This window comes from Apodemus sylvaticus, chromosome 4 (assembly GCF_947179515.1).
Source record: "Apodemus sylvaticus chromosome 4, mApoSyl1.1, whole genome shotgun sequence".
Lineage (NCBI taxonomy): Eukaryota > Metazoa > Chordata > Mammalia > Rodentia > Muridae > Apodemus > Apodemus sylvaticus.
The window spans coordinates 126,944,002-126,962,041 of record NC_067475.1 but is presented as its reverse complement, the minus strand read 5'-3'; the positions used below and the strand labels follow the sequence as shown (position 1 = coordinate 126,962,041).

Sequence of the window (18,040 nt, the reverse complement as noted above, 5' to 3'; positions counted from 1 at the left end):
CGGAGTCCACTCGGCCCGCCCTGCGACTTTGAAAGCGGTGCCCCGGACCGTTCCTTGGAGACGGTGACGCCGCGTCCGTCATCACGCGGGCGTCGGCATGCGTCAGCGCGCTGTCTCGGGCGCCGGCAGCTGATTGGCTATCTGTCAGGCGGTGGGCGGGTCCCCGAGGCCGCGCTGGGGGCTGAGTGGGTTTCTTGGCGCCTTCCGCAGTGGCGCAGCGAGTGTCTGAGGTAGTGTGGCGCATTTTTAATTTAATTTAATTTTCTTTAGAAAACTGAAAATTGTGATAGGAGCAGGCACTAGATATGGATTTTCATTGCCCTCCCCACTCTCGAGTCTTGGTTTCGCAGACACTAAGAGTCTGTGGGCGTCCGTAATTTAGAGCTGTCGCTTCTAGCTCTGAAACAGGTGACTGACTCTTGTGCCTAGAAAAGAGAGCTGTTGTCCAATATTTAGCCCTGTGGCTTCAAGAAGGCACCTGGTCAGGATCCAGGGTAGCATGCAAATCTAGCGGGTATTTCAGAGATGTTTCTTTGGATTTAAGGAAAGACAAAATTTTGCAAAAATAAAATAAAATTTGTACTGGGGCATAAACTGCCACTCACAGTTTTAAAAGTGATGTTATGAGTATATGAAATGTAAAGCTTAAAACGTGAAACGTACACAAAACATTGGGGGGGAAAGACATTAAGCAATTTAAAAAAATGCTCACTTGAAGTTTATCACTGGCTTTAGAGCCTTTTAATTGATTGTATTTTTATGCATTGAAATCAAGTTTCTTTAAATATGCCCAGGGCTTGAGATAGCTTGGATATGAAGTGCTTGCCTGGAATTCCCCAGCACCCGCATAAAAAGCCAGGCAGATCACCATGTGCCTTTAACACTCGCACTGGAGAGGAGCAGACAGGATGAGGGGAAAGGGTGCTCTCTATCCAGCAGCCTAGACAAATTGGAAAGTGACTCCAGAGTCAGTGAGTCATTGTCTCAAAAAGTAAGATCAGGTATAAGATTTTTTTTTTATTCCTGTCTGAAAATATCTGGTGAAAATAAACTTAGGTTAAAAAAAAAGGTGGACAGCATTTGAGAATGACTGTATCAGTATCCCACTGATACTCAACCTCAGTCCGTACATGGGTATAGACGCCGCACTCTCCCACATGGACACACACACACACAAAACAAAACGTGTATATGCCCTAGATGAAGTTGGGCTTTCTGTTTAACTCTTTAAGACATTTTATAATCCCGTACTAATAAAACAGCATAAACAGTGTTGGCCTCATTCCTCTAAAAAGAGTAGCTGTTAAATATGTATGTGTTGGTACTAGCCACACAAAAGTTTAATTTAACTTTGAGTTAGTGAAGATTCAACCTGGCCTGGTTTTTAGTGGCCATAAACTTAACAAAGTAACCATACTGATTGTGCAAGTTCCACTTCTTTTTAAGTTCAGTATAGGATACTTTCTAATGAACTTATAGTCTCTACTCAAAGAGACTTTCCTTTGGACTCTACGTTGTGCTGTAAGCTAGCATTGAATAAGTATCTATAAATTTAATATTTACAGTCAGCACTGATAGAATGTATTAGTGTAGAGAAATCAAAGTCTGACTTCTGGATTAACATTATCAATGGTTTTGTCTAAACTGAGTGGTGAAATAGAACGTTTATGTTTGCCCTTGGTGTTGTATGATCGTGGTCAAAGTAAGCACAAACCACTTGAAGTGTCATACACTGAAAGTTAATGGCCGGTCTCACTAGTAATTTTAATAAATTGACACTAAACATCTAGTATTGACACTAAACATGCTAGGCTCCTGTCTAGCAAACTTCAGAATATAAGAAGTAAGAATTTAAGTAAAAAAGTTTGAAAGCCAGCTCATCACAGGAGGATTTGAGCCCAGAAAGCATGGTTTCAACATCACAACCTGTAACCGCCATGTGATATATATTAAGTCGAATGTTTTAATGTTCATAGTTAGCCTCTAATTGCAATAAGTGAATGGCTACCTCACATATTTTATTATAATCTTTGGTGACTCACTGTTCATTTTCAAATGGGTTTATAATGCTCGTGTTGCTGAATTAGCCTTCTCTATTAAAATAATTAAAAAGAAAACACTCAGAATTCAAATGGTGAGATTTAAGAGCCTTCAGATGTTTCTTTGTGTGACCTCTCAATGTTTTCACTGAAAAACCAGGCTTGTCTGTTTCAGAATTCCTGGTCCCTCCCTCTTGAACACAGGAGCAACTGGGCAGAGCCGAAGAGGGAGCCTACTGCTCAGACCTGGCCCAGGCACCACAGCTAGCACCGAACTCCCAGGTCTGTGTTTTATCGGTCTGTCCTTTGAGCTTCTGTGTCTTTAATTGGACTGAAAACATTTGATGTCCTCCGGCCTGCAGCTGTCAGGTCCTCCTGACTTTACTTCCGCCTCCCTCCTTTTCTTTTAGAAGTGTGTGGAGCAGTGTCACATGCAAACCAAAAAGCAGTATGTGCTGTAAAAAAAAATAATAATAAGGATTTTTCTTTTTGTAAATGAAGGAACCTGGAAATTTTCCTTAAAAATCATTTTATTGAAAAAAATATTTCTTGACATTTCTTTTAAACCTTTTTGTCTCCCACTCGAGTGATCCAGGAATATGTCTCTCGTTTGATTTCCTTACGTAGAAATTAAAAGAACTGAAGTTTTAACTCTTTTTAAAGTGTGAGTTGAAGAAGATAAGCTAAAAGTGAAAACTACAGAGTAGCAACATTGTTTTAAGAAAGCTGCTAGTAAAACTGTGCAGTAGGATAGTGATCACCTTGGAAGTATTAATTCTGACTCTGAGGTTTCATCATAGTGCTGTTTGCAAGGTCTAACATTAAGAGGTTGGATCTTAAAATATTTTCACCTTATTCATTTCTAAATTTCATTGTAATGAGCTCACAAATAAAATCGAATAACTGAGTTAAGGCAGCCATCAAGTAAACGGCCACACCCCCCAAGCGATCTGCATTGCTGTGCACTTCAACGCACTCAAGAGGCAACCCTGAAGCCACAGGTCTTTGTTCCCGGCTTTACCCTTTCACGGTCATCACATTTTTATGCACTTCTCCACCATAAAACAAACAAACAAACAAAACAACCCTCCCACCTCCGAAAACCCTCTGACAGAGTGGAGGCTAGGAAAGCTTCCTCTTCGTGACTCATGCCCTTTTGTCTGCACTGTCTTTCCTCATCGCTTAGTATCACTTAGGCTCCTGTCTGAGTGTTACACTATACCCATACATGGAGCCATTGCCAAATGAACACGTATACATTAAAGTCTGTTCACATATTTACATATATACATTATATATAATGCACGTCTGTAATGTAATATGTAACATTTGCATGTGTACAATACATAATATATTTTTATTCTTTCAGAATTTCATGTACACTCACAATGATTTTGGTCGTACTTTCCCCCTGACTCTTCGCAGAACCACTCCTTAATCTTTGCCCCCCGCTCCTAGCTTCATGTCTTTGTTTTCAAATAATCACTTCATCCTGTTGTGCTCTTAAAATATTCATCGAAGGAACCATCCCTTGAATCTAAGTCAACGAATCAGGGACCACAGCCTTAAAGAAAGCTAATTGTCTTTTTCCCAGAAGCCATCAACTGTCAATTGCTCTTCAGCTAGGGGTTGGAGACATTTGCGTCCCTTTCTCCTTTGTTCTGAAATGTTGACTGGCCTGGTCTTATACAGGCCATGTGCACACAGCCACCGCTACTATGAGTTCATGAGCACAGCAGTCCTGTGATGTTCAGAACACACTCTTTTGCTCCTGATCTTCATGATCTCTGGCTGCTACAGTCTTTCTTCCCTCTTCTTTAATGTTCCCCAAGCCTTAGAAGCTGTAATTTAGATGTACCATTATATTAATACATAGCTTTTAACAAGACACTGAAGCTACTGACATAGTAGGTCTCTTCTGTTTAAAATTGTACACTCAGAATTTTAGACATTACAATGGTATTCACTTGACATAAATAGCTCCTAGTTCAAGCATTCTAGCTTAGGCTGAGAGATAATAAATACATATGTCTATAAAGTAACTTTTATTGGACAGATGTAATTGTTATCTCAAAGGCTTACTGCTGAATAAGGTCAGCCTTTCTAGTTCTTTCTGAACTCTGGCTGGCTGGTTCAACTTAGCTGTTCTGGATCAAAACTCCTGTCTAAACTTGGTTCAAACTATCTTTTCTTAGCTTCTTACTGAATTGCTCTGCTTGGCCTCAAATTAACTCTGGTAATCTATTCTAATCTTCTGACTCCTTCTCATTCTCTGGCTTGTTCTGTTTTCAACCTATCTCTGTAAAACTGATATATAAAACTGCCTCCTCTCTCCCTTCCCTACCACCCGTGTGTGTGTGTGTGTGTGTGTGTGTGTGTGTGTGTGTGTGTATGCAGTATAAATTGTGTGAATCAAAGTGGAACAGTGTAGCAATTATAGAGAATGGCAGGAAGGGTTACTCCAGGAGAGGAAGGCCATGGACAATTTAGATGTCTCTATTTAATCAGCCTTTATGCAAAGAAACTGAGGCCAGTCAAGTCTCAGAAATTGACTAAGGGAGTTGAGAGGAAATTTAGTTGTATGATATGAGCCCCCTAATTGGTTGGTTATCCAGTACCAAGTCGTCAGCCCTTAAAACATATATGAATATATGAACAACACTACATGGACTCAGCATGTTATATTTATGTATTTATGTATGCATGAATGTGTTAATTATCAAAGAAAAGGAAAACGTTAGAGACAATACGTGAAAGTAGAAGGAGGGGAAGATTGAGGGGGACATGAACATGATATAGTAATAAGGGACTGAAGATGGTCAAAGTGTACTGTGCTACATATGAAATGTCATAAGAGAGCACATCATTTGGTACAATTAATAAATGCTAAGAAAAATAGAAATGTGCCTACTGATAATGAATTTATATGTATATATTTACATACATATACATATATTCATATAATGTTATGTTACCATCTGTCAGAAACAAAACAAATTTGTGTACTAACAAGATGGATATATTTATTTTAACACAAAGAATTACATCTTCGCTAAATATGGAAAAACATAAACTCAATGTAGTTAAGTACATTTACAATTTCTGCAGTGGATTTAGTCATACTATTTTCAATGATTTTTGCATACACAAAGAAACAGCTACATGCAGACTAAAAGTCACGAAGCTTTTAGGGTCCAGTTGTTTTTTGGAGTAGAATTCAGAGTTTATAATTTCTATGGCCCAGATAGCCTTTTGACTCCTAGGATCTTGTGCTTACTTTTGTTGACTTGCTGTCCCGTTTTAATTTTCATTTCATTGTTAAGTAGAGGGGAGTATTCTATGTTGTTAACAAATTTGTTTGAATTTTCTTTTAGATGGATTTTAAAATTGAATACACTTGGGATGGTCTTCCAGTGAGGCATGAGCCAGTGTGTGTCAGGCTGAACCGGTGTGACCAGGGAGTGAAGATGGAGGTCAGTGCTCCATTGTTCAATGATCCTCCAGCCCCTCTCGGAGAACCGGGAAAGCCTTTCAGTGAACTGTGGAATTATGAAGGTAAGTACAAGTATTGTATTTTATTACAAACATAAATCTTTTTCTAATAACCTCTCAGAGAACTATTATTTTATCTTGCTGTTAGGAAGTAATATGCTTCTGAACAACTGACGCAGTTTCTGATCTTGCCTAACCATCCGTCATTCTGACTTCCTTCCCATTACCCATGGGGCTCCAATATACAAGCAGAACAGAGAAAGATGGCAGGCCCAAATACAGATGTTTGTGTTGCTGCCACATTTCCTTTCTTTACGTATGTCATCTGCTATAAAAAAATTCATATTCCCCATTTTGTCCTTTAAGAATCTTTGAATTGCCATCTTTACTGTAAAAGCCTCCTGTGTAAGGGATTTTAGAGTATGCTATTTACGGGAGAAATACTGTCAGTGTAAGATTTAACTTTCTGCTGTCAGGTAATCTCACTTATCAAATTAAGGCCAAAAGAGATACCAGGAAATGAAATGGTTTCAGGTTTGTTCTCTGACCTTCTTGTACTATATTCTTGTCAAGCTGCAGGGTTCTTTCTGAGATAGTGTTCATGATGCCATCCCCATAGATATGAAATATTACATTGCATAGAAATTAAGAATATTCCTAAAGATCTCTCACTCAGTATATTTGGATTTTTATTTACTTGATTAGCACAGGCCCCTTCTTCCAAGTAATCTTTTTTTCTAAGTCCATTTTTTTTTACTTTGAGGCAAGAATGAACTATCTACCTCCCTAAATGATGAAAAAGCAAATTATAATCAAATATGATTTCATAATTATTTTTAAAAAAATGTTTGTAGAAGTCTAGACAAGATCTGGCAAGTTTTAGACCAAAGTAGAAAGAAAAAGACTTGGGTTTTCACTTTGTATGATTTATGCTATTGTAATTACTTATAAGAAAGATGCACTACATTTCAACATTAATTTTAATTAATTAAAAATTTAAAGCTACTAATGCTCAGAAAATTCCTGAAATTATAATAAAAAGACCACTAATTATAAATAACCAGTTTTTTTTAAATTAGTTTTAAAAAAAATAGTTTGAAAAACATTTTCATGCTTGTGGAGGTAAGGGGACAACTGGGGGAATGGGTTATCTCTTCCCACCATGTGGATTCTGGGGATCTAACACAGGCTGTCAGGCGCTGTGGCCATGGGCTTGGTGGTCATCAGATATGGTGGCCATGGGCTTGGTGGCAAGCACGTTATCTGTTGAACACCACAGAAGCCCCACCATTCTTCATATTTGTTGTGTCTATATTGTAGACAGGTTGCCCCTGGCACATATATGCATAACATACACATATTTAAATCTCACATACATTTGGTTTATGGCTCATACATTTAGTTACTGCTCTATAATTAACCTATAAATACCATGGAAGTCTTGTCATGCCAATACATATTTTACTGTCTTTGATTTTAGTAGTGCCATTGTGTTCTTTTACATGAAATATATGGCTTATGTAATTTCATCAGTTTTGATGAATAATAGGTGATTTCTTTATGTAGAGGAGATACATATTTTATATAAGATACATATTTTATATACATATTTTATATTATGTAGAGGAGATATATATTTTATATAAGAAGAGATAGATGTTTATGTCATTTGTAAGTTGACTCATAGTCTGATGGGTAGAATTCTGTATAATTTGTTTCTAGTTGTCTAATTTGTGTACTTGGGATAAATTCCAAGATGAAGATAACTGGCCCAGAGTCCTCGTCTGTGAAGAAATGTTGATTTCCCTGTGGTCTCGCCGTCATTAGGCTTTGTATTGTCCTTTAACTATGACAGATTTCTGTGGGAGAAATAGAGGTTAACTTACTTCCTATGCTTTTCTTATAGACACTGTATTTTGCTCAGTTTCCTAATGCGGATAGTATGGTGATTTACAAAACTTAGTGATTCACTTTTTAGTCTAAAGGAATAAATTATTTACTGCTTAATCAAAATGAAATTTCCTATGTCTTGTCTGTTTTCATAAGTTGTGGAAGCATTTTTCTTGAATGATGGAACTGAGCAGTATTTAGAAGTCGAACTTTGTCCGTAAGTATAAACTGTTTTTCTTAACAATTATTACATGATTTGAACACATCTGCTTTCTAGTTAGAAATTGTGTGGTTGTAGTAAAGCTTACTAAGTTAAGCTAAGTAGAGGTCATGTTGACTGGAGTCAATTTTAAATCTCTATTTATTGACTTGTACAATGTATACATTTAGAATTTGTTTAGAATGTGTGTACTTGTATGTATATATATGTATATCCTACATGTTTGAGTATATTAAGTTGATGTAATTTTTAATTTATTTATATAAATGATTTTGTAGTAATGAAGTTTTTTACAAAGTGAAAAAAATCATTACAAACAAATTATTACTTTCTATATTTACACTATCAGTATATTAACTATTTACAAGTAAAAGGAGAGCTCCCATCCCTAACTGAGTCAGTAACTCCAATTTACAACCACTTGCAAAGGAGAAACAGTCTTCAATAGAATACCACTGGGTACTCAAAGCACACTTAAGAGCAGGCCCCATGCCCAGCAATAGATGGCTGATACAAAATAAATTCAATGGTATTTTGGAAGATCTATCTTTCTTTCTTTCCTTTCCTTTCTTTCCTTTCCTTTCCTTTCCTTTCCTTTCCCTTCCTTCCTTCTTTCTTCATTCATTCATTCATTCATTCATTCATTTATATTATTATTTATTTTCTCTTTGGGGCTTTTTTTATTCATTAATTTATTCATTTTTTATCTTGATTGCTGTTCTCCCCTTCAAGTTCTCCCCTCACAGAGCTCCTTCCCTGTTGCCCCTCCACTTCTTTGTGAGGGTCGGGGACCTCCTGGCTCATCAATTCTCCACAGGGTTAGATGCATCTTTTCTCACTGAGAACAACCGATAAGGCATCCCCATTTGGGAACAGAGTCCACAGACAAGCAACAGCTTTAGGGGCAGCTCCTGCTCCAGTGGTTAGGGGACCTACTTGGGACTGAGCTGCACGTCTGCTACATATGTGCCAGGGCCTGGGTCCAGCCCATGTGTGCTATTTGGTTGGTGGCTCAGTCTTTGAGAAACCCCAAGGGTCCAGGTTAGTTGACTCTGTTGGCCTTCAGGGTCTTCAATCCTTCCCCCAAGGTTTCCATAAAAGTCCTGAGCTCTATCCAATGTTTGGGTGTAGGTTTCTACATCTGTTTCACTCACCTGCTGCATGAAGCCTCACAGAGGACAGTTATGCTATACTCCTGTCTACAGGCATAACAGAGTATCATTAATAGTGTTAGGGATTGGTGCTTGCCCATGGATGGGTCTCAAGTTGGGCCAGGTATTGGTTAACCATTCCCTCAATCTCTACTCCATCTTTGTCCCTGCATTTCTTTTAGATAGTACAAATTTGGGTGGAAAGTTTTGTGGGTGGGTTGATGTTCTTATCCATCCACTGGAGGCCCTGCCTGACTACAGGAGGTGGCCTCTTAATGTTCCATATCCCCACAGCTATGCATCTCAACTAAGGTCACCTGAATTGACTCCTGAGAGTCTCTCCCATCCCAGGTCTCTTGGCACTTCCTTGAGACACCCTCCCTGCCCCCCCCCAGCCCTTACCCCCAGGCAGCTGCAGATTTCCAAATTTATCATTTGTTTGCTTGTTTTTTGAGACACTCTTACTGTATAGTTCTGACCAGTCTGGAACTCATGGAGATTAAAGGTGTGAGCCACTATGCCCAGCTGTCTTGGAATGTCTTTGAGCTTCAGTACTTAAGTTAGTAACTTTCTTATGTAGTGGCCAGCTTTTATTCCTGAGTAGTTGTAAAAAAAAGGAAACTTAGGCTCACCTGTTATCTAAATTGTAGCATGCTTTTGATACATGAGATGTCTCTCTATATTACTATTACTTATTTTAGATGTCACTTAAATGTTTTCCAGTATGTGTTCAATAGCCCTTGTTCCTTTTAAAACTGACAAGAGAGCTCCAGTTAATCTACATGAAACTTTAGATGTCTTTTCCCATCTGTTAGGTGTTAGTTGTTCGGTTTTTTGTTTTATGCTAATTCTAACATGAAAAGTGCAGTTATTCACAATTATTTTTTCTTTCGTTTTGTGGGATAAGGTCTCACTATGTAGTCCTGGTTAGCCTGAAGTACACAGAGATCACCCACCTCTGCTTCCCAACTGCCAGGACTGAAGGTGTTCACCACCCCAGGCCTGCAGATAATTTTTATATTTTTTATTGGTTATTTTGTTTATTTCAAATGTTATTCCCCTTCCCGGTTTCCTCGGTTTCCTCTCCAAACCCCCATCCCACTCCCCTCCCACCTGCCTCCACGGGGTGCTACCCCACCCACCCAGTCCTGCCCTTACACTGGGGCCCACAGGGTGCTACTCCACCCACCCGGTCCTGCCCTTACACTGGGGCAGTAAGCCTTCACAGGACAAAGGGTCTCCCCTCCCTTTGATGCCAGAGGGGGTAGTCTACAGAAAGTTCCTTGAAAGCAAGAGGCTCCCAGGACCCTGCAGATAGTTATTAAAACCAGAATTAGATATGTTTTCATATTATCTTTCAACTATCATGACAAAGTATTGTATTTAAGATTATGATTAGTTCTTATAAACTTTCATGAAAAGTAGGATAATTATAAGTATTAAGTGCTAACTTTCACCTTATAGTTGAGAAAGTTAAGACAAAACATTTCTAATTTGACTAAAAAACAGCAAAGAGCTTGGTTTGTCAAAACTCCCAAGTTTAAGTTATAGGTTTCTTTTTTATTTGTTTTTCACTTTTAAAAAGCACTTATTCATTTGTTATAGATATATGTATGTATGTATTTGTGTCTGTGTGCCATGGCCTACATGTGGAGATGGAAGGACAATTTGCAGGAGTAATTCTCTCTACCATGTAGGTTCAAGGAATTGAATCCAGGGCATCAGGCTTAGCTGCAAGCTCCTCTACCTGCTAAGCCATTTCACTGGCCTCTGTTGTTTTCCTTTATGAGGTAGTATCAGTTTATTTTCATGAAGTGACAATCTAACATTGGATGCATAGAAAAATAGACAATTTTCTCCTTAAGAAACTACATGGTTTATATATTGTGTATAAAATTACATATATATATCCACAGGGTGGTTTTATTTCATATACATCAAGATAGTTAATAATCAAGAATCATTTTTTTGCCTCAGGCAGTCAATTCTTGTTCTGACTCGCTATCAGCTAGGAAATCAGCAAGAACACTGGTTTAATTTGCAGTAAGATTTGCACATCTTACAATCTTCCTAAAGCTCCACATAAACAGTAAGATTAATCCAAGGTTGCCAAAGGAAAGGGTTACTTGTCTTCTGTTAGAGTACTTTATTGGAGAAAATCCTCCCTCAGAAAGCTCACAAAGGACCAGGGGGGGGGAGGGGGGGAAGGGGGTAGAAATGTTTGACAGACTTCCAGAGGCAGAAAATTTACTTCATGTAAATACAGGCAAACCTTTGCTTCTTACTGAGTCAGATAATCCCACTTAATCATTCCCATTAGAATTCCTTCTAAAAATACATCGTGTTTGTCTATGGAGATGTGACATTGGTGCCTGAAGAAATGGTAGAAAGCTAGAAGTCAGGTGGAAGACTTTCAAGGACAGCAGTGTGGAAAAAAATAGCAGCAGCTTAAAGTCTGTGCCTTGTTGACTAGCTTTGGTCAACATGTATTTACATTTCCTACCTAACTACTGAGTCTCCAGAAAGTTTCCTTACAGAAAGAACTTTTGTTTAAGCTGTTAGATCAAGATTTGGAAATCAGCTCTAGCTTTCCTTGGGCTGCTTCAGTTTTGCAGCTGGTTTTATTTAAACTCCAAATATTATGATTATCACTCTGTTCCTTTTCTCATGTGTTGTGTTTTCTAACCAAATGAAGTATTTTGTATAATTTCCTATCTAAAAACTATGAAAAGAAGGGGCAGAAAGATTGCTAGTGGGTAAAATATGACAAGTGGCGCTAGTCAGTGAGACCTTATGATTGGCAGCAGTGGTTTGTGATATGGTAATTAGAAAGTTGCCATTTCTAAGTAATGTGACATACTGACTTTCCCTATAGTTATCCAATATTATATTGTACTTTTTGGTTATTTGGAAATTTATCTAAAAGGCACACATTCCAGATAGAATAGAAAGTGAAAAGATAATGTTTTTCTCTAACACTCATGAGGAATCTTAATTTTAACAGACATGGACAACATTTAGTTCTTTTACTCTCTGGAAGAAGAAATATTTGGAAAGTGAGTAAATATATGAAAAAATATTTTAATGCACAACACATATGTCTATAATATGTTTAAACTTTCCTTTTGTATTTCTAATAGAAAGAGCTTGCATTATCATTCAAAGTGTCCAGAGGAGAAGCTAACTGGGAAGGCGAAGCTTATCTTCCCTGGAGTTATTTCCCACCAAATGTGACACGCTTCAACTCATTTGCAATCCATGGATCCCAGGACAGGAGAGTTTATGAAGCGCTTTACCCAGTGCCACAGCATGAGCTGCAACAAGGACAAAAACCTGACTTGTAAGTAGAAAATAAGCGGAGGTTCATTCTAACTCCAGGGCGGGAAATGAGTTCTTGTGAGAGCAGCAGTGGCACTCTTGATGTACTTGATGTACATTTAAGTACATGCTAAGAACACTACGTTCCCTCATGACCCTCAACTTTTGACCAGGATAGACCATCTCATTACTGTCAGCAAAGCACTCAGTCTTTCATAGTTGTATGAGAAAGTTAATTAGTGAGTGCTACCTTAGCTGTTACTGATATGGCTTCAAATTAGTTTACGATCCTTTTCCTAGATAAACTAGCCAGGGGATTCTTCATTTTGTGGTGTAGATAGAGGGGTTTTAAACCTTTTTCTTGGTTACTAAAGAACAAAATTACACAGTAGTCATGTCTCTATTCTCTTGTTGCTTCACGAGAATAAGAGGATCAGCTATGTTCCTAGGCAACCTTGCTTGTGATAAAATTACTTCTTAACTGGTAAGTGACATCTAGATTAAGTAATTTTGAATGAATTATAAATGTATGATAGAGACCGTGTCGCTTAAGGACTTCCTTTAACAGTTATCTGTGGGGCTCTTGAGTTTATGACCAGTGAGTGGTTGTCAGAGGTTATAGCTCCTGCAAGGCAACAGATATTTAATTTAAACTAAGGTACCGTCAACACTTACCCCGTTTTGAGTTTTTTCTCCCAGTATCTGAAGCTCTTGTCTAAGAACAATATAGCCATGGTGAGTCTTCTCAGTGCTTCATGCATGCTGCAAGGACTTGTCCCCTAGGCAGCCTTGCTTGGGACAAAATGACTAAGGGCAAAAAAGCAGAGACGTCTAGCAACAATGGTGTTCCTGACTAGGATGCCTCTGCTAGGCTCTGCTAAACATCCTGACTCACCAGTGCTGACCTCACTGAGGCCACTCAGAGACAGACAGCAGGAACCAAACTGTGCCCCTTATGACACCATCTTTCTTCTCATGTTTAATGCTTCATGCATTTACTTGAAGACTTTCCCCCTTCATCTCTCTAAGCAGATGCCTGTGTTCTGCTTGATACACTTAAATGTACACTTGTGCTTTTCCCCCAAGGATTGACTCTCTGCCCAGACCTTTCTCTTTCATTGTTGATTCTTAGCATCTTACTCTGGGATTTATTGATCCAACTGTAAGCTGGATAATTCTGGGCAAGTTGGCAGAAAGGAATAGAATCTGCCAATGTCTGAGTGCCATTATACTGAGGTGAGGTGCTCCTCCGGCTCCTCCCAGGGAAGTCTGACTACACAGTGGCTGAGGCGAGCATGGCAGAGTGATTGCTTACAGTGCAGAGCTTTCCTGAAGCACAGGTGAAAGCCTGTGCTCACTAAGCCACTAGAGAACACTTTAGGATAATAGTAGGTTTTCTGGAAAGAAAACAAGATCATCACTCTTAAATGGTAGTCTCCTTTACTTTGACAAGGAAGAGCACAATTTTTTTTATTAATTTATTTTTTTACACTCCATATTTTATTCCGTCTACCCTCTGTCCACTCCACATCCCATACCTCCTCCTGACCCCCCTGTCTCCACATGGATGTCCCCAGAGCAATTTTTAAATTCATTTAGAAAGGCAAAAAACCCAGAATAGTGAAAACAATTCTTAACAATAAAAGAACTTCAGGAGGAATCCTGATCTCAAGCTTTACTAGAGCAGTCATTATAATAAGTGCATGGTATTGGTACAGAAACAGACACATTGATTAATGGAATAGAATTGAGGACCCAGAACTAAAACCACATACTTATGGGCACTTGATCTTTGACAAAGAAGCAAAAAATATATAATGAAAAGAAAAAGCATCTTCAATAAATGGTGCTGGTCTAACTGGCTGTCTATATGTAGAAAAATGAAAATAAACCCATATTTGTCACCTTGCAGAAAGAGCACAAATTTGTCCTCTAATATGAACCAGAACTTATCAGAGTTTGGATATAAGATCTAAGGATTGGTTTACAGCTAGAATGAGTTAGATTGATTTTTTGAGTGTGTGCATGCTTGTACATGTGTCTATGTGTACGTATATGCACATGCAAATAGAGTCCAGAAGATACCTTCATATGTCATTCTTCTGAAAGACTGTCTACTTCATTTGAGACAGGGTCTCTCATCAGCTTGGTGCTTATGAACAAGACTAGGCTGGCTGGCCAGTGAGCCATGGGTCTCACTCCGTCTCTGCGTTCTCTACACTGGGATTACAGTTGTGTACCTTGGCATTTTTATGTGTGCTGTGAGGATTGAATTCAGGTCCTCATGTTTCCTTAGCAGACACTTTACTGAGTTCCTTGAAAGCTGATATTTATTTTTCCATTGAGCTGTGAGGGAACTGGGTGCAGAACTAAAGAAGGCTGCTTTGAAATATGGGTGGATTTTTTCAGAACTGAGTATTTGATAGCTTCCATGAGAAAATTGTACATAGAAAATACATCTAACATTTGTTATTTCTTAAAACAGAATGTTGTACTGCTACCAGTGTGACAAAACAAATAGCTTTATGGAACCACTGTTTCATAAATGCATAGTTCATTTCAGTTTCTTCCTTTCTTTACTTTTAGCCATCGTCTAGAATATTTCAAGCCTTTCAGTTTTAACACACTGCTTGGAGAAGAATGGAAGCAGCCAGAATCAGACCTGTGGCTAACAGGGAAACCTGATATATAGGATTATAACCAGCAATGTCAGTCATTTCTCCTCTGTATCTTTTAAGGTAATCTAATAAGATATATAAACACATTTCTATAACAAATATTTTAACAGAGATCACCAAAATGTAGTATCTCTGTGAGAAATTGGATACAGTGAACAAAGAAATAGAAACTCTGTGTAACACAAAATAATTTTTACTTAAATATCCTTTCCACCCTTGAAATAAGTACAGAACAATATATTTTAGTTGATGAGACCATCTATATATGCTAATGAGTCTAGATAGAAGAGTTATCTAATTTGATATTTTTACTGTGTAAGAAGAAATTAAATAGTCTTGAATTAAGGAAATGGAGTTTATAATTTTACTTACAGATAAATGGTATTTTCTTAATGTTGCTAAAACAATATGTCAGAAACCTTCATTTGATTTTTGAAGTGTCAAACAATCCTGGTTTAAGATAGTTTCCAATATAATAAATCAGTACCCCTCTCTCACATAAACAGGTCATGCAGACAAAAACTGAACAAAAGGAGTCTAGAGTGAAACTGCACCACAGATCAACTAGACACAGCTGCTGAGTATTCCACCAACATCTGCAGAATGAACTCTGTTTTCAGAGGCTTACGTTCCAGAATAAGACCAGTAACACATTTGTTGCAATTCAGATAGCTGTAGCTTCTTGGGTTTATTTATACTAGAAGACTTTTAGATCTGATAAACAAATTCAGCCAAATGGCATACAACACAGTCAGAATACAGACAAAAATAATAGATTTTCCATACCCGACTAACCAACCTGCTGAGAAATCAGGAAAGCATTCCCATGCTCAGCAAAAAGAATATTTAGGAACAAGCCTGTGTGTTCCTTTTCTCATTGTAATTAAAAGATAACTGACAAAAGGCAGTCTGTGAAGGAAGGCTCTCTATTGGCTCATAGTGCTGGATACACTCCATCACGATGGGGAAAACATGGCCACGGGAATGTGAGGCGGCTGGTCATGTGTGTGTCTACAGTTAAAAACCAGAGAGGCGAATGGTGTGCTCAGCTCACCTTCTCATTGCCGTTCAGCCTTCCCTATCGCATGCCGTGATGGAGACCTCATTCTGCGCTTGCTTTCCATTCTCAAACCTTTTAAAAAATGCTCACAAAGACATATCAGTGAATACAGCTCCTAGGGTATTCTAACACCATGTAATCGACAGTGAGATTAGTCATCATATCTTGCTGAGGTGGTGAAAGGCTTCTACAATGAAAGTTACAGGACTCTGAAGAGAGAAATTGAGGAAGACATTAGAAGATGAAAAGACATTCCATGTTCTTGGATCAGTAGATTTAGAATCGGGGAAATGGCCTTATGAAAATGAGCTATCTAGAAGGTTTTATGATCACTTTCAAAATTTAAATGACATTCTTCACATAACTAGAATAGTATCCTAAAATATGCTTGCAAATACAAAAGACCTAAAATAGGCAAAGATGTACTGAGTACCAAGAACATTATTGGAAATTCCCAATATTTGATTTCAAGTTATACTACAGAGTTGTTGTCATAAATGGGACCAGCATCAAAACAAGCAGTAGACCAATGAATTAGAGCGGAGGATCTAAAAGTTAGCCTACATAGCCATAGATACATACATTTTGACTAAGGAGTAACAAGCACTCATGAGCAAAATTTTTCTCAACCATTGATGCTGGGAAAATAGTATGTTGATATGGAACACTAGAGATAAATCCCCATATCCCACCCTGTACATAAATCAGCCCCAAGACCTTAATGTAAGATCTGAAACACTGAAGTCAAAAGAAGAAAACAAGGAAAACTTCAAGATGTAAATACAGGCAGTGACTTCAGGAATATAACTCCATTTCCTCTAGAAATAAAAGAATCAAAAAAATGAATTTCCTCAAATTAAAAGGCTGCCCAGGAAAGGAGATAATTAATGAAGTGAAGAGACAGACTATATAGCAGGGGAGAATCAGGGGTGTAACATCTACCATATCCAAAGAACTTAGAAACACCATCACAGCAAGGCAGGGAAAAGTGCAGTCAGTAAGTGGGCAGATCATCTGCACAGTGCTCAAAAGAACTTGTACAGGTAGCTAATGATAAAAAAAACTTAGTGTCTTTAGGTATTAGGAAAATGCAAGTTAAAACTGCATTGAGATTTCATTTCATCCCAGTGAAAATGTCTGTCCTGAAGAAAGCAACAAATGCTGGTGAAAGTAAGGAGAAAGCTCAAATCCACTATTCTTGGAGACTTATATTAGTATTGTCAACTGTGGAGATAAAATGAAAACAGCTGCGTATGATCCAGCTCTACCACTTCGAGCGCATGCCCCAAGGGAATCTGAATCAGCATAGCTGTGTTCATCACACTACCCAAGCTATGATATCAGTCTCCTAGAGCTAGTGTGTCTGTCTCCTGATGAATGGATAAAGAAAACACGCACACACACACACACGAGACAGACAGAGAAATGACATACCATTCAACCACAAGAACAAAATTAGGTCATTATCAGGAAATTGGATGGGACTAGATACTGGGTTAAGTAAAATAAGTCAGTCTCTGAAACATAAATAATTCATGGCTTTCCTCCTATATGAAAGTTAAACAAGACACCTGAATATACAAGGGGAGACAGAGAAGTGGAAGAGGATTTGAGGAGAGAGGAGAGATAGGTGAAAAGATGGAGCGGGGAATAAAAATGTTCATAGTTGTATACATGGATGAATCTGCCAATGTAAAATCTGCTATTCTGTGTAATTGAAACTGCGTTGAGTTTTCATCTTCTCCAAGGAAAAATGGTTGTGTTCAAAAGAGCAACAAATGCTGGTGAGGGTAAGGAAGAGAGAGCTCTATCTACTATTTATATTAGTATTGTCAACTGTGGAAATCAATATGGAGATACACAAATTAAAAGTTTCTGGTCTAGAAGTCTCAAATTTTGTGCTGTGTTTCAAAGCTTGCTTCCTAGTAGATCTGTGAACTTCTGCATCATCCTTAGTTCTTCTCAACATCATTGGCTAACAGGCCAGCAGGCTCACAGAAGGTCATTTAGTGTGTGTGTGTGTGTGTGTGTGTGTTGTTATTCTTTACATGTATGCGGAGGCCAGAAGAGACCTTTGTAACTCCCAAGAGCTGGGGATGCGGGTAGATGTAAGCTGCCTGATGACATGGGTTTTGAGAATTGGACTTGGGTTCTCTTCAAGAATAGTAAGTGCTCTTTCTACTTTTCCATCT

The 18,040-nt window shown here is 38.3% G+C and overlaps 1 protein-coding gene across 2 annotated transcripts; it reads left to right on the top strand.

Annotated features, from left to right (window-relative positions):
- Positions 1-156: 156 nt before the first annotated feature.
- On the top strand, positions 157-17,742 carry C4H4orf33 (chromosome 4 C4orf33 homolog). Of its 2 annotated transcripts, XM_052180562.1 has the most exons (8): positions 157-230; positions 2,215-2,321; positions 5,414-5,594; positions 7,578-7,638; positions 11,797-11,848; positions 11,933-12,132; positions 14,697-14,848; positions 15,295-17,742. In XM_052180562.1, the coding sequence occupies exons 3-7, from the start codon at positions 5,414-5,416 to the stop codon at positions 14,800-14,802; spliced, it is 600 nt and encodes a 199-aa protein (XP_052036522.1). In that variant the 5' UTR covers positions 157-230; positions 2,215-2,321; the 3' UTR covers positions 14,803-14,848; positions 15,295-17,742. The 2 variants fall into 2 exon arrangements, with proteins under 2 accessions (XP_052036522.1, XP_052036521.1); XM_052180561.1 differs by having other exon boundaries at positions 14,697-17,742.
- Positions 17,743-18,040: the final 298 nt, after the last annotated feature.

Bases quoted from the DNA above. Each gene is read 5' to 3' on its own strand.
- C4H4orf33 (XM_052180562.1), top strand. From the start codon at position 5,414: ATGGATTTTAAAATTGAATACACTTGGGATGGTCTTCCAGTGAGGCAT. The intron at 5,595-7,577 runs GTAAGTACAAGT...TGTTTTCATAAG, and splicing joins TGAACTGTGGAATTATGAAG to TTGTGGAAGCATTTTTCTTG. The intron at 12,133-14,696 runs GTAAGTAGAAAA...CTTTACTTTTAG, and splicing joins CAAGGACAAAAACCTGACTT to CCATCGTCTAGAATATTTCA.